Here is a 25443-nt window from a genome sequence, read left to right as displayed (position 1 = left end):
ATTGCAAACCCAAGACTTCATGCAAGGGCAGGGCAACTCAGGCCCGGCAACTATTAGACTCAGGGCTAGCCAGTGGGGCCCAATATGAAGCAGTGGGGTGCAACTTGAATTTTTTTGTATTATTATTATTATTATTATTATTATTATTATTATTATTATTATTATTATTATTTTGTAGGGCTCCAGTTCACATCCAAAGTCTGCAAAATCTTATAGATATAAATAAAATCCATCTAGATTGCCCTGGTGCAGGGGCTCCCTTAGGAGTGGCCCGCAGGGCCCAATTTGGCCCAATTGCTCCAATTGCCTTAAGGTCAGCCGTGATGAGACTGTACAGGGGTTGACTGGCAAGCCCTGCACCTTCTAGGTCCCTGGTGTCACCATTCGAGTACAGACTCAAGGACCTGTTATGGAAATAAAGGGGGGGCACTTATTGGAAATCAGTTTTGTCACTTCTTCTTCCCCAAACCCCGAGGTCAGTAACCAAAATTATATTATCAACATATACAAGCAGAAAAGTTGTTTTCCTTCATTTGCAAGGAATCGTACAAAACAAAGTGGCACTAATAAAGAAAAGTTCCAGGGTGGCAACATAAAGCAAACTGAAAATGCTTTTACAGTTCACCAAAACTATCCAGCAATATCAAGTTATAGGAAAACTGGTGCTATTGACAGTAATCCTTCTAGTTGGTTAATTGGTTAGGCAACTTCCATGCACATGACGTGTGATGCTAATTATTTCCCCCAAGAGTTAAATGACAAGTAATCGGAGGCAGCTACAGGAGAGCTATGAGATTCAGGTGAGGGTCAGATGCCTTGTCAATCCCAGCAAGTATATAAGAGAATGACCCGGCCTGCCCTTCTTCTAAAGAGGAGAAGCCTAGCATGGAAGGCTTGTGTATAGTACTCAGATCTGAAAGGGCCACAAAGGGTAAACTACCCAAAAGGTATGCTGAAGAGTTTGCTAAAACAGTCATAGCAGATACAGCTGTTGTTAGTAACTCAGAGAAGGTTTGGGAACCTTCAAACTTCCAAGAGGTCCTAAGCTTAACCTCAGAGGATGCTGAGCCATGGCTAAATGCCATGAAGGCTGAACTTGATTCCTTAGAGAGAAACAAGACATGGGAACTAGTTCCAGGCCTACCCAGGCCACAAAAGGTTTACAAAATTCAGTTATTGTAAAAGTTTTTCAGTGTTAATTTTATGCATTTTTTAAAATCACCATGGTATTTAACAATAATATCTTATGTCCTTTAGAGGATAAATTGTGGATTGTAGAATTTTAAATATCCGTCATCATCCTTGGCTTCACTCAATTTTGTTTATAACACTCTTCCATTTTCACAAGTGGAGTAGCCTAGGGCCTCTCTTCATCTAAATCCGTCGTCAGTCGGGAGCTTCAAAAGCTTTCTTCAGCCCGAACATCAGAGCGACTGATACCAAGAAGCATCAGCACACTTATGATCCTGCAGAGTATTTGCAGTTCACGTAACAGACTCAATAGATCAGCATTTTGGCTAATCTAGTTTTATTTACATGTAATACATTCGGAGCATTCTGACTTAGCTCCTTCCTCTTTCTCATCAGACAGCAAAGAGAGAAAGAGCAAAGGACAATAGTCCCACTTCATGGAACACAGTAACATAAACATCCTGTCTCCGTCACTTCTCAAACTGTGGAATGAAAACATACACCGTCATGTGATAGACAACAATCTCATGACTGTAAACACGGAGCAAGAATCCTAACACCAGGATCTTCATAGCAAAGGACTACATGGAAGGATGTCTGGAGTCCCAGTAGTCCCACGGAGGAATTAGTTTGGAATTGTCAATCCAGTTTGGGATTTTCTCCCATCTCTTACCTTCCACCCATATCTGCCCAATATACCAACAGATTCAAGACTCAGGAACTTACTTCAGTTTTAAAGGAGCCCAAGTGCTAGCATAGGAATAGCCTAAAATTCATTTCCTTTATATCTGCATTTTCAAAGCTTTTAATGTACATAGCAGACTATCAACTTTAAAGAGGCCTGTAAAGGGGTACTAATCATTTGCTGAAAACTACCACACATTTCAGTTTATGGCAACAATTAATAGCCATTATTTCCCTCAGACCTTGATTTTATTTTATGTGCTAAAGTGCTTCTCTATGTGTAACAAAGGAGAGCGATGTTGTAAAATTGTGGTGCTGTTTGAGGTCATAAAGAGATTTTGTTATGAAACATTCGGTCCTGTGCACTCTGCTCCTGACTAGTTAGAATTAAACCTTTCAGTGGACCTTTCCACTTGGTTAAGCATAATGGAGAAGAAATGTTGGGATTAAACAAGGAATGCCAAAATGGGACAGTTGTGATGCAACAAGCAAGCAAAAAGGCCAATATTCCAGGAATGTATTTGAGCTGTATTTAGAAAGGATTAAGATGATTTATTTGTGTTCCGCAGCGATAATGAAAAACTATTCACTCTAGCGTAGAGGAAGGGAAAGGTTAAGCAGCCTCTACTAAATCTACACAGCTTTGAATTGGTGGGGCTTGATAGCTTGTACCAGAGCAGGATTTTTGTTTTTTATAGAGAAAACTATCGGAGGAGCTCTGTGAACAATGGATGTTAGCCCTGAGCCAATTGTGAGGTGCTGGCAACATTTGGAGAGGATTCAGTAAAAACTAACCATGTGTCAGGATGAGGTCAGGATGATGGACTATTTTGACCAACTGCACGTTTCTTGCCTGCAGCTTCATTGGTTATGTAATGCATTCCCCTGAAGAAAGGATGCATGCCCTGAAACACAGTTTGGATTCTCAACACCTTGTTGGCTCAGTAAATGTTCCATGCAGCTTTTTGAAATCTTATTTGTTTACTAAGGTCTGCTGTCTCTGCTCATGTCGCCTGCCAACCCTCTTACACCCCCATCTTGCCAACCCCCACTTTACAGCTCACCCAAACCCTTCAGCTCCCAACAGCTCCTTCCACTCCCAGCCATCCCCCTACAACGCCTTCTAACCTCCAGCCATCCCCACCTACCTGTGACACTTACCCAGTTGTCAATTCAACAATCCCAAAGTTTGAGAGTCAGTAGCACAGAGGTTGTAAAGGGCATTGTAAACAACCCCACTGAAGAAGATAACACTGGTTAGCCAGACCTCGTTGCTAGTTGTGAAGGGCCCCCCCCCCCGTAACAGTTGTAGCTTCAGGGCCCCCAAACTGCAGGTGTGCCACTGCCTCCACAAATGGTAGCAGTAGCAGGATCTTGGGATAGGAAAATGCTAGCAATACTAATATGTGACATATTTTCAAGAACAGTAAAGAAATGCCTTTGGGAAAAGAGGTCTCAATACTTTTTGAAAGCACAGTCTTTATAGACAAATGTTCCTTCTCAATATTGGTTCTAAACTGCCGGATTTCACTGCAAGCATTTTTTTTTAATCAACAGTAACATAAAAGTAATTCAGCAGAATGAATTAAGCTGCAATCCTACACCTGCATACTTGGGGGTACATCTCATTAATGACACCCAAAACTGAAGGAGCCAGGGATTACCAGGGCTCTGTCCTAGAACATGGTCAATGAACTAAGAGTGGCTCTAAGCCAGTGTTTCCCAACCTTTTTTGGGCAACGGCACACCTGTTTAAGGAAAAAATCTCGCGGCACACCACCATTACAGCCCCGTGACGTCAGCGCGCAGCGTCACGCCGGGAGGGACGCACGAAAGTGAAAGTTTTTTCCCTCCCCCTTGCCGGGGAACCTCCAAGCTTTGGGGGTGGGAGGAGGCAGCAGAGCGAGGGACTGAGGGACGGCGGCAACTGAGGCGGCGGCGGCTGTTGTGGTGGTGGCGGCGATAGCGGGCGGAGGAGGGGGCGGCGGCGGGGCTTGAGGAGCCGTCGCCGGGAGTTGCTGCTGCTGTTGTTGCTGCTGCTGCCCGGACATGCCGGCCTCCTCCTCCTCCGCTGTCTCGCGCTCCTCCCTTTTGCACGCGCTGCCCCGCCGCTCGGCACCACCACCGCGGAGCCGCCCCCGGCTCGACGCGGATCCTCGCCGCCGCCGCCTCTCACCGCCCGACTCGCCCGCCTCCCTCCCACGGCACACCAGCCAATGTCTCACGGCACAGTAGTGTGCCGCGGAACACCGGTTGGGAAACACTGCTCTAAGCAAGTGCAACACGCATTTCCTTCACCACGGTGTAGCCACTTTTCACACCAGACATATGGGACTTCACGCAGATCTTCCAGATTAGAGATGTGCCTCCCAGGTACATTTGAACACGATTTCCCATTTGTAGAATTTAACAATTGGGAGACAATATCTTTCTTTCTAGGCTGTTTAGTTAATTGGTCAATAAGATACTAAATAAAAAGGTTTTAAAATTATTTAAAATGTGTCCCTAATTAATCAAACAGCGGATTTTAAAGAAGCATTTCACCAAGGGTAGGGAGTCTGTGGTCTTTCAGATGTTGCTGGACTATAGCTCTCATAATCTCTGACCACTAGGGCTGCATGGAATAGGAGTCCAGCAACAGGTCACCACCCCCACCCCACCCCCATTTTAAATACATATATAGGGTGGAATTCAACATGGCACTAAGTAGGGTGTACATGTGTGGAGCTAGGTCTGCTTGTGCAATGAGTCTTTCCCCCCTCTTCTCCCCCTGCACGCTCCCTAATCCTGTTCTGTGGGTTCCCCCAACACTCCAGAGCAGACTGGGGAGGAGAGGAGGGAAGGTCCCATTGCACGAGTGGTCCTCATTCTGTGTGCACATCAACTTAGTTGAATCCATTCTGCTAATCACTAGCAGGAGGCACTTCTTTCAGGCATTCCTTGTTCTTCCTCACACAGGACAGAATATCTGTAAGACAATGCCAACTGTGACACAGAAAACAATGATAAGATTTCTTTACTCTGGTGACAGCCCTAACATAGATAAAATAGACAAAATCAGTAGGTATTTGTATGATCATAGCTAAGATTAATCTTTGTGTCTACCAGGAAGCTACAAAAAATAGGGATAATATGCATGAACCAAATGCACAAATCTGGATTTATTGAGCTTGCTTGAGTAAGTGTTTGGATACAGCTAAATGTATGGTATTACATATGAGTCACATTCACAACAGAGGGAAATGTAGGTTTGAGGCCATCATCTTCCCTCCAATGCACTGGTCTTTTCATCTGAAACAAGAATTTGAATTGACAGAAAACGAACAGTTTGATTTTCAATAGGAAAGTGAAAATATGTTTCCAGCAATAGAGCACTGGGATTTCTAACTTCAGACAACTCTGCCCACATCAACTTTGTCTGCTACTGAATCTTCTTATTTTGGCAAAGGATTCTCAGGTGTTCACTTAGAGCTCACCCAACTCTCCCCTGAGGCTGCATAGTTCAGAAGACAGTTGGTAGTAATGGGCAAGCTGGAAAATCCGTCCTGACATTCTCATTGAGTAGCCTCTGTTAAGCTTCTAAGGAACCCCAGGGGTTCTCCAGAACACAGTTTGAAAATCACAAGTAGATGGGGATTCCAGGCCCAAATATGGATGGAAATATGGTCACTGAATATGCCATAGTCAGATAGCTGAAGGGCAATCTATAAAGCAGCTTGTCGTTTGTCGAGACAGAAGCAGTCCCTGGGTTTTGGGAGGCAAAGGTTTTGCATATCAGATTCCCAGATCTTTTGAGGGCTGAACACGTCTGGATCACACAGCTGCCACTTCCAGTAAACCTAATGAACATTCATGCACCATAGATCCCATTAAGTCACAAAGGTTGGCTTAATAGCAGGCAGTGAGCGCCAGCCCATCCAGTTTCCAGAACAATCCCTGTTCTGTTTGGGACCACAAGCCAACTCCTTGCCATTATTCCACTGTACTTAGAAAGGACGTCAGAGATGGGGGTGAGCATGCCACAGTAGAGAACAATGTACTTTTAAAAACAAACACCATTTAGAGAGGGAAAAAGGAAAGAAAAGCAGCCCCTCTTGGAATAGGACGGTGAAGCGTTTCAAATATTGTCACACCATTGCATGCAGAATATTTAAGGGAGATTTGTTGGTTGATTGTTCCTTCTTAAGGTATGCTTGGGGTGAAAGGTCAGTGTTACAGAGAACAGAGTAAAGGCAAGGTACAATGACATCCAGAGCCTGAGAGCTTGCGGTCTTGGCTGTCTCTAAAACAGTAGATGGGGTATTAGTCTTGAGATCTAGTCAAGGATGTCACTGAAGGTGCTGAAGCTGATGCAAGTCTCTGGACTTTAGGAGTGGCTGTTTGGCTCCAAGCAGGGTACACAGGATGTGTAGGAAGTTCTCGCATGCTGCCACTGCTCCTGATGGTTAGATCAGGATATATGGCAGCTTGAAGTCTCTCCTCTCCGTAAGGCACTTCAGCCTTGGGCTGCTGCTGGCTGCTCTCAGCGAGACATCATCCGTACAAACTCTGCAGGAAGGGGACCCAAATATGTCATCAGGAGGGGAGAGAAAAGCATTTTCCATCTGCTGCTGGCCCAGAAGAGGGACTTCTTTTATAGATAACCAGAGAACGTATGGGAACCACCATCTCTCTGTCTGTCTGTCTGTCTGTCTGTCTGTCTGTCTCTCTGTCCATCCATCCAGCTCAGTTCCATATATCCCATCCCACTCTTCTAACATTCCGTCACATTTTAGAGCATCCTTCCCCAACCTGGTGCCTTCCAGATGTTTTGAACTACAATTCCCATCAGCCCCAGCATGGCCAATGGCCAATGGTCAGGGATGATGAGAGATGTAGTGCAAAACATCTGAAGTGTAGTTGGGGGAGGCTGCTCTAGTATGACCGTGAAATACAATCCAGGACAGGGCTATGCAGATTGAGGCTCACTAAATTCCCATTGAGCTTAACAGAACAATATTTTGCAAAGAATGAAAGTTTAATGACTCTCATCTCCCCTACTTCCCCCTCCTAACTTTCTCTTTCTCTACTTTCTCCCCTCTCCTCTCTCCCCACCCCCAACCCCACATTGTCTACAACAAAAAAAGTCTCAGACCAACTGTAATTGATTGGTATGAAGGATGCTATAATTTAAAAAGAGAGGCACTGAATGTACTTTTGTTACTTACAGAAATATTTCAGTAAAACATTAAAAAATGTAAATCAGCGGTGAGAAGCAACACTGTTGAGGAAGGGCAAAACCTGCTCAACCCTTTCCTTGCTTCACAGAGTGCAAATTGATTTGGACTCTGCTGTAGTGATGTCCCTGAATAATAAACATATTAACTTTCTCCCATAAGGGCATGGGGAAAGGAAGAGTGCTGTCACTAGAAGACACCATCACTGTACAGGCAAAACCTGATTCTGTCATTCAGTTGTACAACTTCAACTGAAAGGAACTGCATACAGAGCGTGGAATATATTAGCATATTAACAAGCCTCTGGTTTAAAATAAAACCTAGGAACCCTGGCTTCCAAATGTTACCTTTATGATCCGATTCCCAACTGTCCCCTCAAAATTAGAAGTGACTCCTCCTAAATCCAGTCTTGACTTTCTTCCTTTTCTTTCCTGCATCAAGGATCTATAGCAGGTATGGAATTTCTGGAACAGGGGCCAAAATTGGGCCCAACCCAGGGGTTCAAATGTGGCCCATAAGGCTGTTTTTGCCCAAATCATGCCCACCTGTCCCACAGTGACATCAGGTGTGGGGCAGGTAGAGATGTGGCTGCCAGTGCACTGTAAGACTTCAAGAAGGCTGCAATAGTACATGGGCGAGGGAAAGCAAGCTCCAAGCACCAGCTGATGGGTGGCAAAGTCATAGCCTGCTGAGGTAGCTGTATACGAGTTCCCTGCAGGCAACTTGCTCACACCATCAATACCTGTAAAAGCCAGACTTCAAATTGGTTTGGCATGACTCACAAAGCCCTATGCCTGGGGCTTCTCAAAGTGGCAAGAATAGTGTTTCCAACATTCAGCAACCTGTTGGGCATTTGGGGATACTGTTCACTGGATTTTAGCAGGTCGGGAGGAAAACCCACCTGTCAAATCATTTGATGTCATAATGGCATCCTGTGATTCAACAGGCGAGTTGTCCCATCCATCATTCAAAGTTGGCCTATGGGGGGCAGTCAGATAAGGATTTGGCCCAAAGAGCCAAAATTGTTACCCACCTCTACTCTACATCCTGCATTCATTTTCAAAATCAGGATGAGATCCCCCTCCCAGCCTAAATCCTCACTTCTTTCCCAGTTAGAAAAAGCAAATCATCATCATCCCTCAAAGGAAGGGCTTTCCTGATACCTTCAAAGTCCACAAGGCCATCCCCATTCAGATCAACATCTTTGAGTATCTCATCCACCTCACGGTAGTTCAGCTGCTGTCCCAAGAGTTTGCGCATGGCTTCCCTTAGCTCAGCTATGCTGATCTGTCCATCGCCATTTGTGTCAAACTGGAAGGAAACAAATAAACAACCCTGATTCCAGCACCTTGTTTAACCATCTACCATATCCACACAATTCTCCAGTCTCTTGTGCTCACCTCCCTGAGCACAACTGAAGTAGATGGAAGCGTATTGTTCTCTTGGAACGACAAAACCACTTTTTTTATAAAAAGAAGACGACTTTTTGCAGTTTGGAAAGTAGTAGAAAAACACATTAAAAAGTGTGGGATGAATGAATGCTTACTGGGAAGACATGTAAACACCCTGTAAGAAAATCAGGATGAAGGTTGATTCTTATATAATTACCCTGTTAACAAACAACAAGGAAGGAGATTCCGACTAAACATCAGGAAGAACTTTCTGACGGTAATAGCTGTTGGACAGTGGAACAGACTCCCATGAGAGGTGGTGGACTCTCCTTCCTTGGAGGTTTTTAAGCAGAGTTTGGATGGCCATCTGTCATGTATGATCTGGTTGAGATTCCTGTATGGCAGGAGGTTGTACTAGATGACCCTTGGGGCCCCTGTCTACTCAGATTCCATGAAATCTAAACAAATGCTCCATAAAGACTAGTCTAACCATGGCTTAAACTTTGTGCAAGCAAATCAGGATGAATGCTGAACAACCCCATCTTCTGGAGGAGTCCAAATCACAGAATGATGGGTGGATGGGTGCACTGTTTGCAGGTGGCAGGAAAACTTCAGGAAGGCTGAAGTGACAGTGTCAATCCACTTTCCTTCATGATTGCCACTGACATCCACACATGTACACCAACAGCAAGAGTGAAGTGCTTTAAGTGGCACTGACGAGAACTGTTTGTGTAGGGCTGCAACACATCCCGGTTTTTCCGGAATCAGACCGTCAAAATGGCATCATTCTGGGCCGACTTTTGCCCAACTGGCAGCACGTCCAGGGAAACCCAGACATATGGCAACCATGGCAATTTTTAAAGAAAAATGCTGTAAAAATCCCCCCCCCCAAAAAAAAAGCACCTCCAAAAAGCTCAAAAACTTTGACCAAAAAAAGCCAACTTTGTCTGGATTTTCACTTTTGGGAATATAGTAACCCTACGTTTGTGTTTTGTGTTGCCTGGGAGAACTGCTATACGAGAAGACAGGACAGAAGAATGAGAAATAAGATTCCTCAAGATACCACCCAGCCACTGTCTGATGCTACTCTCTTTTGGTCCCTTGAGTTGAGTCATGTGACTCTCACCTCTCGGAAGGCATCCCGCAGTTCTTTCACCCCAATCATGTCTGCCGTTTCTGCCAGCATCTTGGGGCCCATCAGTTCCACAAAGTCATCAAAGTCCACCTTCCCTCCAGCTATAGATACAGAAAAACAGTTTCAGCCAGAGCCAGACAGTGCCATGTTAGATATTATAGTATATATAATTATACTCTGGGACAATTCACAACCAACATAATGGAAGAATTTTCCCATTTGTGCTGCTGTTCCTATCCCTACCCTCTCCATTACCACTTCTTGTGTGGAATTTATCTGCTTATGCAGCAAACCAGGAGAGTGAATAGGCTCCCATTAATGCAAACTCTTGAGTCCTTTCAGAAAAGCCACACAGCTGCTGACATGTCCTTGCATCAGCTGATTCACACCACCATTTTGCACTTGGTAATTAGGTGCTGCTCCTGCCAAACTGAGTTTATTATACATGCAAAGTAACTGATCGATCGAACCAGGCATCTCCAGTAAGCATCTCTTACCTTACAGGGTGGTCGTAAGGATTACTGAGATGATAACTTGTGAAATGCTTTGAACACCCTATACAGATGCTTAAACACTATTTATTATTAGGCCACAGTCTAGTGCCGCCCCCTCATCCCCTCTGACATTTCTGTGGGGAACTCATGGCCATCCAACTATTGCTGGATTATAACTTCTAGCATCATGGATCAATGGCCATCTTGCTGCAGCTAATGGGATCTGGACTCCAACAACATCTGGAGGGCCGCAGGTTCCCTACCTCTACTCTAAGGAGAGATATCCAAGAAGTGTGTGCATCCTCCCCTCCCCCTTTCTGTGTGTGGTCATTTTGCTTGAATGCCAAACTTGATCCAGCAACTGTGAAAATCCATTTCTTCCCCCTGAAACATCATACTGTAGTATTTAACTCAGTAATGCTAGGCACATACTGATCTGCTGAGACAATTCAATGAGCTCCATCTCAGTGGGCATGTAGCCCATGGTTCGCATACATTCCCCCAGGTCTTTGTAGCTGATGTAGCCATCATGGTCCTTGTCAAACTCTCGGAAGGCCTCCTTTAGCTCTGGAAAGAGAAGGGAAGCAATAAGAATCCCCCTGGAAAGCAGGTAATGCATCTGTGTCTTGCAAACACCAAGTAAATGAGAAGGGAGTGATGGAGTTAGCACCTGATTTGCTACACAATGAAAGAGCTGCTATGTTTCACCAACAGCCCTTCCTCACTTTTGGAGTTCAGCTCCAGGGACATATGGGCCCGATATACCTGAAGGAGCGTCTCCACCCCCATTGTCCAGCCTGGATACTGAGATCCAGCATTGAGGGCCTTCTGGCGGTTCCCTCACTGTGAGGAGTGAAGTTACAGGGAACCAGGCAGAGGGCCTTCTCGGCAGTTGTGTCCGCCCTATGGAATGCCCTCCCACCAGATGTCAAGGACATAAACAACTATCTGACTTTTAGAAGACATCTGAATGCAGCCCAGTATAGGGAAGTTTTTAATGTTTGATGTTCTACTGTGTTCGATGTTTTAATTTGTCGGAAGCTGCCCAGAAACTGGGACAACCCAGTCAGATAGGTGGCATATTAACAACAGCAGCAGCAGCAGCAGGAGGAGGAGGAGGAGGAGGAATGCCACTAGAGGGATTTTCAAAGCTAGTCCAATCAGAACTTTCGTATGAGGGCCGAGTCCATAATTAGAGTCAAGGAACTGCACTGGATATCTGATAGCTGTCCTCTAGATGGGGTGGTGGGCCCAGAAGAGGCGAAGGGGGGAAGCAAAGCAAGGGATTCATACAACTAGATATAGGAGCAAAGCATAAGGAAGCCAGAGGAAAGTTGACAAAGCAACAAGGCAGAGCATTAAGCGAAACAAAAGAAGCTGAGTGAAGCATAGCAGATGCAGTAGACTTCTGGTTGGTTGGACTAATGAGCAAGGCAGGATCCATGAGGTTACCCAAAAACAGGGTTAGCCAACGCAGTGGCTTCCAGATGTTCTTGGACTACACATCCCATCAGCACCAGCCAGCATTGGCCAATTATCAGGGATGTGTGTTGTAGGCCAGGAATATCTGGAAGGCACCATGTTGGCTAACCCTACCTTAAGAGGTAATGTTGAGCATCAATTTTCTTTTTACCTTCAATCTCCTCTGGTCGCAGCTCTCTGTCCTGGGGAAAGAAAGAGAGTAGAGGTTGATAAAACAGATATCTATCATCTATCTATCATCTATCTATCTATCTATCTATCTATCATCTATCTATCTATCTGCTTTGCCTGCCCACATCCAATCTACTGATCTCTTCGTCAGAAGCTGTTCCAGGTTAAGGAAGTCTTCCTTGCCCACTCTATGAACAGAAAAAAACTGTTACTCTGTGCGGCCTGATTCTGTGTGTGCTTACTTCGAAATAAGTCCCACTATGCTTAAAGGGGCTTCCTACCAAGTCATGCTGCATCACTGTTGGATTCCATGCAAATATTGTGTCAGAATACTGTGGCTACAAATTCCCTGGAGGAAAGCCCTTCTGGCTCCCTGCAGAAAGGCAATAGGGGCAAGAGTTGTTCTTCCAGTAATAGTTCCCTAGGCTTGGTGTTTGTGTAATGCAGCCCAAAGGCTGGTGCGTTTCAGTGGCTAAGAGATTATTAACAGCCCCCTCAGGCGAGTGCTCTATATGGGGTGTATTTTGCAACATGTTCTTGCCACAATAAAAGTGCATTAATTATACAGTTCTGCTTTAGTTTGTTCTGCAATGTTGCTCCAATGCTCTCACACTGTTACTGTCAAGAAAGGCTACAGCACAACAAAAGCAGGACAGAAATAAGCCAGGATATTTGTGGTGTAAAAAAGTTGTGTGGTTGCAGAAGGATGTTATGGGACGTACACTGAATGGAAGTCAAACCTTCCCAGGTGCAAACAGTATTGAAAGCAGGAATGTACTTGACTGCCCCAAAAGCGTAATGAGCACAAATAATCATGGATGCACCATGTTTTAGGAAGCCCTTTGTCTTGAACTCACTAGAAGACCTTAAGGAAATTGCTCGCGCTGTCAACCACAGCCTGCCCCCCCTCCTTCCCACATATCTGTTAATATATAGGTATTTAATACTATCCCACCTTACAGGGTAAGGATTGCAATAAGATAATGTATGTGAAGAGCTTTGCACCATTTAAAGCCATAAACAAAAGTGCCGATCATTACCAACATTGCCTCATTGCCTGGCTGTTAACCTACGCAACATGGACTCAGTGAAGGCACCCTTTCACTAGCCTATTTCCATGTAGGAATTAGTTTATATACTGCAAAACACAATCTGCATGGTTTTAGATCATGGCATGAACGATTTCTCTTCCATAAGTCCATGGATTGAACAGCGGCGGCACACATCAACCTCCCAATTTATATACCTGTAGCAAAATATAACATGTTTGATTTCTTATGCCACCTTATCCATGTTTATTCCTCAGTGAAGATTACTCCGCAGGGAAGAAAGAGTAAGATTTAATTATTGGTTGTCTTTGTTTTTGCTTTTATTATGTGTTTTCTGTTTTTTATATTGTGATTTTATGTTGTGAGCTGCCCTGAGATCCACGCGTATAGGGCAGTACACAAATTTAATAAATAGCAAGAACAACAGGCCCAAGCTATGTTCCAGCACAGGGGCATACTGAAGGTTTGAGGAACAGGGCAGTCCATGCAAAGAGAGAAGGGGCAGCTAAATGGTGCAGCAGTAGATGTGCAATACATACGATTTGCGTGATGGCGATGCTCTGGCGCAAGAAGATGCAGGCTGGCCCCACCAAGCCATGGAGGACCGAGTAATTCTGCAGTGGCGGATACTGCGTGCCGTCAGCCCCTTCGTCCATGTCGTTGCTGGTAGAGGCAGGGGAGCCAGGAGCCTCAGCGGAGGGCTGCTTATTCTCCTGTAGCATAGCTTGCAATTAGCTAAGTACAGTTAGAGACCCCGACTTCCCCCTCTATCAGGACCTGGGTGTTTAAGGCCCAGGCTTTAGGGAAGCAGGGTATCTGGTAATGGAGAGTATGGGAAGGGGAGCAACAAAGGGGGAAACAAGACATATCCTAGAGAAATAACACAAGTTCCCCCCTAAAAGAAGCCCACTTTTCTCATCCTTAAATTTGTCTCAATGGCTCAGCATCTCTGCTCATTGGGCAATTGCCACAATTAGGCAGACCTCCATCTCCACAATGCTGGGGTCCCCAACCTGGGGCCCTCAAGGTCTTCCTCTGGTGGCCACAAAGCCTTTGAGCTCCCTACCCCCCACATCGCCCACTGCCCCCTTTGTCATGAGATGGTGAGGATAATTACCATTTTTCTCACTGAAAAGTTCATGAAGCTGAAGGAGGAAGTTGAAAGAGCGACACTACCTCTTGCTTCCTCTCTCAGTTCAAAGAGCTTTTCAAAGTTCAGGTTGGCACCTGAGCAGATGGACAGAAAGTAAAGCAACCAATAACGTAGCAGAGAAAGGGAAGGAATTTGGAAGAGGGAAAGAGAGCAACTATGAAGTGGAAGAATGCATGTTCAAATGAATACACATTAGATCCAACAAAATGAAGCCTCTTAAAACTGTGTGATTTCAATGTGAGTTCCCCCTCTCCTGCAAAACCATCCCCAAATCATTGAACCCCTCTATCCTCATTGACCGCCCCATAAAAATCACAGATACAGTATCTTCCAGGGCAATCCTTATGGATCCAAGGCAATACCTTCTCGGTAGTGGCACCTGCCCTGTAGAATGCCCTCCCACCAGATGTCAAAGAGAAAAACAACTACCAGACTTTTAGAAGACATCTGAAGGCAGCCCTGTTTAGGGAAGCTTTTAATGTTTGACAGACTATTGTATTTTAATATTCTGTTGGACGCCGCCCAGATGGTGGCGGGGTATAAATAAATAAATAAATAAATTATTATTATTATTATTATTATTATTATTATTATTATTATTATTACAAGGGTTCCCCCCAAAACAACCATCAAATCATAGGTAACATCTCTATTTTCAAATATGTGTTGCGGGATTTTTTTGTGGTTTTGTCATCCTCCTATGTAAAAACCATAAAGATTCATAAGGATCTGTGCCTTGGTGATAAGCTGAAACTTGGTCCTGCATGCAACAAAGAACAATAATTATCCGAAGGCTTAAGAATGTTGACAACAACTTGCCTTCCATTGGCTCTGTCCCCAGGAAAGCTGTTGGCAAGTCTTAAAGGGAAAGCTACAGGAAATTCACAGGCATGGGGCCAAGATTTGACACCCTCAAAGCCCCTTCACCTTCCCAAAGTCAGGTAAGGGAGGTGCCAGGCTGGGAAGGAGGCACAGGGATCTGGCAGGGTCCTTGAGTCCTCCTGACTCCTTCCCACAGCTGGGCAAGTGCTAACTCGGCTTTGAGAAGGAGGTGGGAGGGCTCTAGGACCCTCTCAAAGCTCTCATGCCTCCTTCCCAAAGCCCAGCACTTACTAGGCTTTGAGAAGGTTGGAAGAGGACCCCTTGGCGGAACCAGTTGTGCTGCCCTAAATCCACCACTGCCAGGACATTGAAGAAGGGAATGCCCAGGGCTCCACCCCCCCCCCCATGAGATGGCCTGTGAATCATCTGAATCTGAGTCCTCCTAGGGGAAATGTCTCCACATACTATACAGAGAGAGATGCCACAATTAGCTCTCTTGCTCTCTCTCACACTAACACACAAAGCAATGACACAGATGCTCTAACAACAAGAAAAATGCACTAGCACAATTGCTACGTTTCTTGGCAGTCCCTCTCTATCTTTCCATACACATCTGCGCCACAGACTTACATTTTATTAAATAGTCCTTTTCCCTCCCTAAGGACTCCCAGGGACCTGCAGTTTTACGCAGAGATCTTTACCAGAATTCTCAGCATTTCACTAAACTCATTATTTGGGATAAGTCATGACAGCTGAATAAAACTGATGTAGCTTTGCAGTGCTAATATCCCTTAACTCTGATTAAATACAGATGAACCTCTAGCCAGTGCTAATTCACTAGGGGGGACTGCACACACAGCCCCTGGAAAAGAGGACCATATGTATAGTAACATTCTCCTCACCCATATGGTTGGATGGTATAGTTGATGGGTCCCTCATGTGGTTATACTGTGGTAATGTGGCTATTACTGTGGTATTCTCTCTCTCTCTCTCTCTCTCTCTCTCTCTCTCTCTCTCACACACACACACACACACACACACACACACACACACAGTTAAATTCAATAATATTGATATATACAAAAATGGGGGCAAAATGCTTCCTAGCATTTGCTGGGTTGGAAATCTCCAGCTGCTGCCACGCAATTTCTGTTCTCATCCTGAGGTAAAGTTCTTAACCTGAGGTACTACTTCTGGGTTAGCGGAGTCTGTAATTCAAAGTGTTTGTAACCAGAGGTGTATGTAACCTGAGGTACCACTGCATCTCCATGGGGCTCATGCCAAGGACAGACTAGGGCAGCTCCCCAACAACTGTCCTGCTCTGCTGTCACTGCACACCTCACACCAATGCTGCCTTTTTGCGAGGAAGAGGGAAGTGGCAGGTTCATTTTACACATATTTACACCTGAAGCCTTCAATAGAGGAGAGGCAAAACATTATACCCCAAGAGTGTCCCTCATTGCCCTTCTCATAGCTACAGTGAGCTTGGGTCTAAAGTAGCACCCAGTCATGGCTCCTGGCAGTGGCAGAGAATGCATGTGAGTGCCGGGGGGGGCAGGACATGGAGGGCAAAAGCAGCCCTCCAGCCCCAAGCCGTTTTGTGAGGCTGGAATGATCTCAGCCTTGCAAAGTGGCACAGGGCTGACTTGGGGAGGGTGGTGTGAGCAGCGTGCCCCACCCCAGGAAAATGCACCACGCTACACCCCTGGCCTTTCAGTGCAGCATCTTTCAGCCAGCGCCACATGGAGTTCTCTCCTTCCTGCTTCTCCTTCCCAGAAAAAAACCCTTGCCAAGAAACTTCTCCCATTCTGTCTGCTTGTCCCCTTTCTACCTGCTATTCCAAGCCTAGTCTTAAAAGGTGACAATTTTCCTGTGACCTCCATCATCTTCATCACTCAGTGTAACAGTGGCAACCTCCATTGGAAGAGAGCCAAGGATTTTCCTGTGATGGGCCGCCAACACATTTTCTCATGCTTAATAGCTTCTATCGCAGGTGAGCCCCTGGCCTGGAAAAGGAGCTTAGCCTGTATTTTTCTACTGGCCTGGCATCTTTCCTTCAATATGCTAAATATTATCTAAATTACAACACTTTATTGAATTCTAGCATTCACTAACTCTAGCAGTTATGGATGCCCTTGCACCCTCAAACTCTGTTACCCCAGATCTGTAACAATAGCAAAAGGAAAAAGGAAAAAAAAGGATAATCCATGTAATGAATTAACTCATTATTTAGCTCCTTCATATTTTCAGACGTGGTCACATTTATTTAAGTGAATGAACTGGGGGCCCTCCCAAAGGTCCCCCAGACCATAAATCTGCCACTGCTCATGTCCCTTCTCTGCTCAGACACTGGTGGCAATACATACCATACAATGGCATGCAAGAATATGAGAGATACCATACATTGTGACACCCAATGCCCATAGAACTTCTATTATATCAGGAGCATACTGAGGCTCACCTGGTTGAATCTTCATTGACACAATCCACAAACAGGCCTTGTATGATACACCAAGAGAAGAAGGAAGCATTGAATGGAATCTAGGAGTTTGAGGTTGTTATTGTTTGCTTAGATGCAAGAAAAGCAAAGAGGATCTAGATGCTGGCCTAAGAGGGACTAAGTAGATGAGAGAGAAGGTGACCAAGTAGATGGAGAAAAGGGGGTCACTGAAGCCTTCTGCAGACACTATTCTGAAGAACACATCTGCCTTCATTCTAATAACCTGGAGCACTGGAACCTGGCCTTCGTAGGAATCGGAGATGATGCCACAGCCCCCCATCTGGAGTGGTACCACAGGGGCCTAGCATTCTCGCCATGTTCCCTCGGATAACTGACCTCAGCCATGGGGCTTCAACCACTGACAGGAATCCATGCACACACTCTGGGAAGCGAGGAAAGTAGACAGACAGACATGCAAAGAACCAGCCACACACAGGGATTCCAACACAAAGGCATGAAGATGTAAGGATGACAAGGGGCACCCTCCCCTCCGTCCTCTCCCCCTACCTTGGAGAGCCGCCTGCCCGGTGTTTTGGTGCAGTTGCCCATGGCTGCTAAGTCCCCCCCATCCCACAGAGCACAGTATGGGGCTGGAGGCAGCTGGCGCCGATGGCAGTTATATATATTTTTATAGTAACAAGTGATTCTCTTCCTGGGAGGTTTAGACGCTTTGGGGATTTTCAGGGTTTTTATTGTTGAATATATCCAGAATATTAAGGGAAAGTGAACAGAGGGGGGTGGAGGGAGGGAGGGAGGGCGTGGGCCACAGCCATAATCCTCAGGATTATATGCAACTCAATCATAGATGGTGCTAAAGCAGAGAGAGCAGGGAGAAAGCAAACAGCTCTTCTTCAAAGCATTTTAACTCCACAGTGGCCCAGGAAGGAGAGGGCCAGTCCCGCCTTGTCCTTCCTGACTCACATCCAAAAGCCCCACTCAGATGCTGTCTATAAGTGGTTGAAAAGGATGGCTGCCCATCATCCTGCCCCCTCCCCTCAGAGCAGTGAGGCCATAATCTCCCGTGACAATCAACGAGATTTTCAAATCTTTGTTCCAGGGAGTGGCTGCATCCACTGAGCTCTGATGCTGAGAGACCCAGCCACATTATTGGGCGAGCGAGGTGGTGCGGTGGGGGCAGGGTGGGGCGGGGATAGGGATAGGGGAAGCATGCCTTACCAATTGTCAGTCAGACTTACTGGATGGCCACAAGATGTGAACCAGTTAGCAGAATTCACTGTATTATTTATAGACTCACAGTGCATTTTCATGAGTGACGTTAAGAACTCTTCATCCCTAATGCATTACTTGCAGATGTTGCTTCCCCCCCCCCCCATGCAGAAGGGAAATTGGAAATTTTCGTTCAGAGGCTAGTTCTGATCTTCAGGACTCTTATTTGGGAAGTGAAAACACAACCCTTATGTCATTTGTGAAAATGTATTTGAATCTTAGCAGTTCATGTTAAAACTGGATTAAGTGAGATTGACCTAAGTACTTTTTTTCTTGAAAATCTCCCCCTGCATACCCCCTTAAAAGAAAGATAGCAACTTCCTTAAGCAACTGCAGGATATAAAATAAGTCTAGATCCATCTGAAGTGTTTCACAGCTCATGGGCTACAGATTTCAGAGTTGGCAATGGTGGTGTGATAAAGCAAGTCATTGTACAAAACATTTACAACCACTTTTTCCTGCCCTGCCTTTTTACTAGTCAAACAGGATTTGCAGATTTATAGGATAAAATAAATGAGTCATACCACTGGCTGGGGCTGATGGGAGCTGTAGTCCAGAATAGCTGGAGAGCACCAAGTTAGTGAAGATTGTTTTATGACTTTTTATATGTAAGTGAAGAGACTGCCAAGTATTCTGACGCACATTTCCAAGGCGGAGGTCAAATTTCAAGGTTTTTAACAACAAATTTCAACTTCTGCAAACTATCACTTTAACTGTATTGAATTCACATTCTTAACACTCTTCTTTTGTCCCATCAAATATACAAGGTGATAATTTCACAGTGCCTATGTGGCCCTTGGGACTTAATGTGACCACACCCCATCTCCCCAGGCCATGCCCCTCAAGAGTCCTTGAGTGTCTACTCTGAGTGAAACACAGCCAGGCACCAATTAATACATCTCACCATAGTAGGGAACATAGCTGTCAACTTACAGATTTGAAAATAAGGGACCAGCAGCCTTGAAAATAAGGGATTTTAGTAAACCAGCTGAAATACAAAGTTAAAAGAGACCAGATAATTTTGGAGAACAATGCTGGTTTTTAGCCCTTCATTTCCAGAGGTTGCAGCTCAAGACACCAGCAGATGAAACACTGCAATTAAATAACTATAAACAGCAACCACTTTTCGCACAAAACGAAGTCTAAGCTACGAAGATGCTGCTGCAGTTCTGTATCTTTTCTCTCGTGCTCCATCTGCAGCTCTCAATTCCATCAGGTGGGGTGGGGGGGGTGGAATAGCGCCCGAAGTAAACCCGCAGATCAGACCATCTATGCTAGTCTACCACTAGAAATCTATGGGAGAAGCGCTTGCGGTCCTTCCCTTGTAGCCCTTGGAACACCTGCCTGTGCCTCCACCTCCACCTCCTCCTCTCCCTCCTCTCTCTGAACTGCTTTCTCTATGGTTGCCCTCGCTCTCCTCTCAAGGCTCCTCAGCAATTCATAGGCCATGCCAGGCTGCCCATCTCATCAGGGTCCTTCGGCGGCACAGCCGCAGTACGGCCTAGCAGGAGCAGGGGTGGCGGGCAGAGGGGAGGCCCCAGGCAGAGACGCTCAGTTTGGTGGCCGCAAGGAGGATGGCAATGGAAGGGCCCGAGGCTCCCGCCAGTCTCAGCGGGGAGGGGCTCCCAGGGGCTTAGGCTGGTGAGAGGAGGCCAGAGGGGGGCGGGCCAGGCAGCCAAGCAACACAGTTGGAGCCTCCCTCCTCCCTGGCTGGCAGGGAGGGAGGGAGAGGAGCTGCTTCCTTTGAAACCCGGGAAATTTAAGGGACATCCATCAATAAGGGACAGCAGCGGGACATGGTGCTGGAATAAGGAACTGTCCCTCCAAATAAGGGACGCTTGACAGCTATGTTCCTGAGTATCCAGTAGGGAAGGGCCCCCACATTCTTATGGGAGGACATCAAGAGGCAGTGTCAGAGACAGGACTAGCCTGAATCAACACCTGGGGCACTGTTGCTGACCTGCCAGTATTGGTACACTGTGCAAGAGCCTTCAAACAGCCCAGCAACCACTTAGCAGCTGGACAAATGGATGGTGCTGATCCAGCCTTCCTCTGCCTCCAGCACCACCACTGGACACTCCTCCCCAGTCTCTGCTCAGCACCGAAAGCCAAGTATCACTTCCTCCTGCACCACCTCACTAGGGCGCTGGCCACTTTAAAAGTAATTATATTATACAACTTGTCAATGGGGGCAACTCAATCCACCATTTCGGGACTGTGTTGTCCAAGAACACAGCTCAGTCCAGCTCATGAGGCTCCGTTAAGGCAGCAGGGCCTGGAAATGTGATGGTGCCATTTCCTGTATTCTCGTCAACTGCAAGTGAGCTCCTTGGAGAGTATTTACACACCTTATCTCTGTAACTTTGCATATCAATAACTACGGTAAAAAGCCACATCCTGTTTTCTCACTGTAAGAGCATGGCAGGCATTTTGAATGCTGTGATCTTGTGCAATTTTGTGTCCTAAAAAAGTGCTTTATTCGGGGCCATGATTTTGTGTGGCACCCTAAAAGATTAGTTTTTGGGCAGCATGTGATCAATGCCCCGAAAAGCCCCCATATATTTTGGGCTCCATAATTTTGCATGGGTCAAGTAACTTGTGTGGGAGTATGGGCGGAAAGACGCATGTCCCGGTTTGGGGACTCAAGATGTTGGAGGTCTCCCTTCTCACTAGCTCTTTCTTCAGTCTGGGACATACCATGTTTTAAGGTGAAAGCGTTGATCCCCCATCATATGTTTGAGATGGGGGGGGCACAGAGGATTAGGGGTTTTTTCTGCAGGAAGAGAAGGTGAGATCCTCCTGGGATGTGATAAAAGCCCATGACTTGCTGGGGAACCTCAGCTTCACAGAACCCTCCATTTTCAGTCCCCTCACCATTTGCCCTCTCTGTCCCCTCCCTGCCTCCCTTGGCCCAGTTACCTGCCCAAAGACAGAGGTGAGGATGGGCTCCATCGCCCAGAGGCTTGGGCATTCATCTTCCACGTGAGCTGAGCTGGCCCTTCCCGTCACCCCTGGCAACAGCTGGTCTTTGGGATCGACCGTTCTGATCAAGGTTGCTCCATCCTCCAGTCGGTGGTGTTGGGTGCCATAGAGGGCCGCAGCAGCAGTGGTTGCCTCTGAGGTGCTCCTGGATCTGGCTGGCTCCATGAGCCGCTTGTCTCCTTCCCGGGCCTGACTGCCTGTCCTGCGGGTCCGCGCACTCTTGGAGCGTCGGTGAGAACTGCTTTGCGAAAGAGCCCGGGATGCTCTCAGTGCCGGTGTCTCGCTGCTCTGCCGTTGGGTCTCCCGGAGAAAAAAGAACATGTTGAGAGCCGGGGAAGAGCTGGGCCCCTTTCTCTATCCCTTCCTCCTGCAGACAGTCTCTGAGGTCTCTCTGGTAAGGCCTAGCTCCTCTCCACACTACCTTGATCTGTCTCTCTGGCTCCTACCCTCACATACCTTCTCTTCTGCACTCTTGGGTCTGCCTAAACTCTCCTCTCTGGAGCCATGCATCTGTTTCGCTGTCTCTTGCTGGTTGCCGCACTATTCTGTGTTGCTGCCACACTTAGCCATGTGCTCCTTCACATGGGTGCTTGACTCTCTTAGCTGCCTGCCATATTTCTAGGGATCTTTCTCTGAAGTAACAAGTAACCTGCCCCCCACTTTCAATACCTGCCTGGCTCCCGTTTTACATTCCTCCCTCCAGCATCTTCCTCCCCCTGAAGCTCCTTCCTCTTTCCCTCCTCTTGACCCTCTGCTCCTTCCTTATCTCCTCACTCCTTGAGGCACCTTTCCTCTTTGCTCTCCGCCTCAGAGATCTTCCCTGGGCAAATCCGCTTAAGGGATCAACACTTGTGCTCCCCAGGTCCCTGGGCTCCCTCCTGGGAGGGAGGGAGGGGGGGCACCTGCTCCTGCCACAGCTCTTTCCCCCACTCTCCATCCAAACCTAATCAAGTCATCTTCTCATTACTGCAGGGAGAGCGAGATTGAAGCAGGAGGATGCAGAGGGAATCTGAGCTTATCAGGTCAGACACACGACCCGGCCTGGTTCTGCTTTTCACTAATGTTGCAAACAAGGTAAAACAACCCCCCTAGAGCAGGAAACTCAAGAGGCATCAAAGGCCGCAGAACACAGATTGAGCACAGGTTCTATAGCATCACCTGTGTGCGTGCCCCTGGGCTAGAAAGGAGGGCTGTGGGGAAATGAGGCAGGAGTAAAGAATATTTCTGTCCCACATCTCCCGGCTCTCCTTTGTCCAGTGGCCTATTTTGAAACAATGCACCTCAGAAAAAAATGGCCTTCCTTCTTCTGTGGCCCGACATCTATAGCATCTCGTTTTATTTTGGAATTTACGAGCGCCTTCCCTGTGCCCCGCTCTCTCCTCATCAAGACCTGTGGTGTTTTCCTTTCGCCCTCCCACTCCGTGAAGGCCTGTTCCCTGACACATCCTCAGCAGCCCTCCCATTTCTAAGCAGGAGCCTCTGTGGCTAAGTCAATTAAGTCGGACCCCACCTGTGGTCCTTGGCACCTTGCCGGCCCTCCGGATGGCAGAGATGCGATTCCTGGCAGCGCTGCAACTGGGGCTGTTGCGCAGACAACTCATGGTTTATTCAATGCAAAGCTGGCGAGGTTCCAGTGGCAATGGTAACTAGACCCCACCTAGCTAGCGCAGACAATGCCAAGGTTCCTGGGCTCAGTCTTTACACTCCCGGCTCACATCAGTGGAAGCAAGTGGGAGAATTATTCATTGAGGAAACACGCCATGGAGTTGCTGAGCCCAGCGCTTGACCCATAAAAAGATCTCTCTATCTGGTCTAAGGACCAAGACCTCTGTCCCATGAGCTCTCCTCTTCACATGTACAAAACTTCCCCCCAAAATCTGCACAGCATGTCTGGCAGTATGGGAAGAGGAATATCCCCACAGTTTAGCATATTAGAACCTTGTTGCCCTGGGATGAAATATGTTAACTGATGTTTAATGGGTGCCTCTGGTGGCTCTAGTGCCAACCCCACAGAGCTGAACTTTAGGGAAGCTTTTAATGTTTGATGCATTACTGTATTTTAATATTTTGTTGGAAGCCGCACCAGAGTGGCTGGGGAAGCCCAGCCAGATGGGCAGGGTATAAATAATAAATTGTTATTAATATATTATTATAACTTGATGGGTGAATTCTCTCACCGCCCCATCAGTGCTTCTGTCTCACCTCCCACCTCCCAAATGGACCCATGTAATTAAAGAACACAATAAGAGACGACTGGATCAGGCCAATGCAGTGGCGTAGCGTGGGGGGTGCAGGGGGGGCCGGCCGCACCGGGCGCAACATCTGGGGGGGGCGCGCTCGCACTCGCAGCTCTCTGCCCCTAGGGCAGAGGGGGCGCAAATTACTTGCCTTGCCCCGGGTGCTGACAACCCATGCTACGCCACTGGGCCAACGACCCATCTAGTCCAGCATCCTGTTCTCACAGTGGCCACTCAGAAGCCTGTGGGAAAGCAGCAAGTAAGACCTGAGCTCAAGATCATTCTCCCCTCCTGCGGTTTCCAGCAACTGGTATTCTGAAACATTTCTGCCTGCTTCCATGATGGCTACCAGCCATCGATCGCCCTCTCCTCCATGAATCTGTCTAATCCTCTTTTTAAACCATCCGAGTTGGTGGCCATCACTGCCTCCTGTGGGAGCGAGTTCCATAGTTTAACTATGCGCTGCACAAAGAAGCACTTTCTTTTACCCGTCCCAAATTTTGCATGCAAGCAAGGAGTGGGGTACACTTTTCAGCCTGAGTGCCGCATTCCCTCGGTGGTGACCATTGGGTCGTGTGCGCCAGTGGGAGGTGATGCCAGAGCCAAAAGTGTGACTCTTTGTGCAGTAGGCAGCATTTCAACTACACAACAGTCAGAGGATTCCATGCATGCTCATGCCTCTCTCTATTGAGACAAGCAAGAGGCATGACCACAATTCCATGACACATTCCACTCAAGCTAAAGCACTCGGAGAGGGTGAGAAAGCAGGAGGTAGAGCTGATGCAGGTGAGTGTGGTGTAGTGGTTAAGAGCGGTAGTCTCGTAATCTGGTGAACCAGGTTTGTGTTTCTGCTCCTCCACATGCAGCTGCTGGGTGACCTTGGGCCAGTCACATTTCTTTGAAGTCTCTCAGCCCCACTCTCCTCACAGAGTGTTTGTTGTGGGGGAGGAAGGGAAAGGAGAATGTTAGCCGCTTTGAGACTCCTTTGGGTAGTGATAAAGCGGGATATCAAATCCAAACTCTTCTTCTTCTTAAACACCTAAGGAAACATTGCTATCATCCTCCTTTGTTATTGGTCAAATGGGGGGGGGGGGAAATATATATATAAATAAAAAATTGTCCAGTAGCACCTTTAGAGACCAACTAAGTTTGTTCTTGGTATAAGCTTTCGTGTGCATGCACACTTCTTCAGATAAACTGAAAAGAGTTCATTAGATGAACGAATCTTGTTCTTCCACCCCAGTGGAAGTACCATCTGCACAGCAATGAAGAGCACGGAAAACAATGCCAAGTGACGCAGGTGTGTAAGGCATTCATAATGCCCAAGAGAAAGCAACAGCAGCCAAGGAGAGCTCACAAGGGGTAGCGCATCTCAATGGCCATGGCTCAGACCACGCAACAGTGTATAGCAACTGTCTCCCATCCGTGTCCTCAGCTGATATTACAGCAGTCAGCCACCTCCTCCTCACTCCTGTTGCTGCTAGCATTGCTCTCATTTGCGTGGTTGAAGGCTTCCTTTACACCAGCAGAGTATGCTGGGAAGTGCAGGCACCATACATTTTCCTGAAGAAGACCTGTCTTTGCCCAGGTTTACATGCAGAGTAGGGTGGAAAAGGTAAAGGAATAGGGAGAGGCTTGAGTCTGGGGAAAAGGCAGGATATAAATAAATAAAATAGATAAGTGAATAATAAAAAGTGGCAAGGTTAGGG

The 25443-nt window shown here is 46.8% G+C and overlaps 1 protein-coding gene across 5 annotated transcripts; it reads right to left on the bottom strand.

Annotated features, from left to right (window-relative positions):
* Window positions 1-5017: 5017 nt before the first annotated feature.
* Window positions 5018-22327, bottom strand: CABP2 (calcium binding protein 2). Of its 5 annotated transcripts, none has more exons than XM_082221503.1 (7): window positions 16192-16294; window positions 13353-13526; window positions 11745-11775; window positions 10544-10678; window positions 9609-9718; window positions 8255-8402; window positions 5018-6423 (listed from the first exon to the last, which is right to left on the bottom strand). In XM_082221503.1, the coding sequence occupies exons 2-7, from the start codon at window positions 13467-13469 to the stop codon at window positions 6398-6400; spliced, it is 567 nt and encodes a 188-aa protein (XP_082077629.1). In that variant the 5' UTR covers window positions 13470-13526; window positions 16192-16294; the 3' UTR covers window positions 5018-6397. The 5 variants fall into 5 exon arrangements, with proteins under 5 accessions (XP_082077629.1, XP_082077628.1, XP_082077626.1 ...); XM_082221502.1 differs by lacking the exon at window positions 16192-16294 and adding an exon at window positions 15691-15838; XM_082221500.1 differs by lacking the exon at window positions 16192-16294 and adding an exon at window positions 13931-14394.
* Between the last annotated feature and the right edge of the window lie 3116 nt (window positions 22328-25443).

The sequence above is a fragment of the Podarcis vaucheri genome, assembly GCF_965113315.1.
Source record: "Podarcis vaucheri genome assembly, chromosome: 1".
NCBI classification, from domain to species: Eukaryota; Metazoa; Chordata; class Lepidosauria; order Squamata; family Lacertidae; genus Podarcis; species Podarcis vaucheri.
The sequence above is the reverse complement of the archived record's forward strand: the minus strand, read 5'-3'. Positions and strand labels throughout refer to the sequence as shown.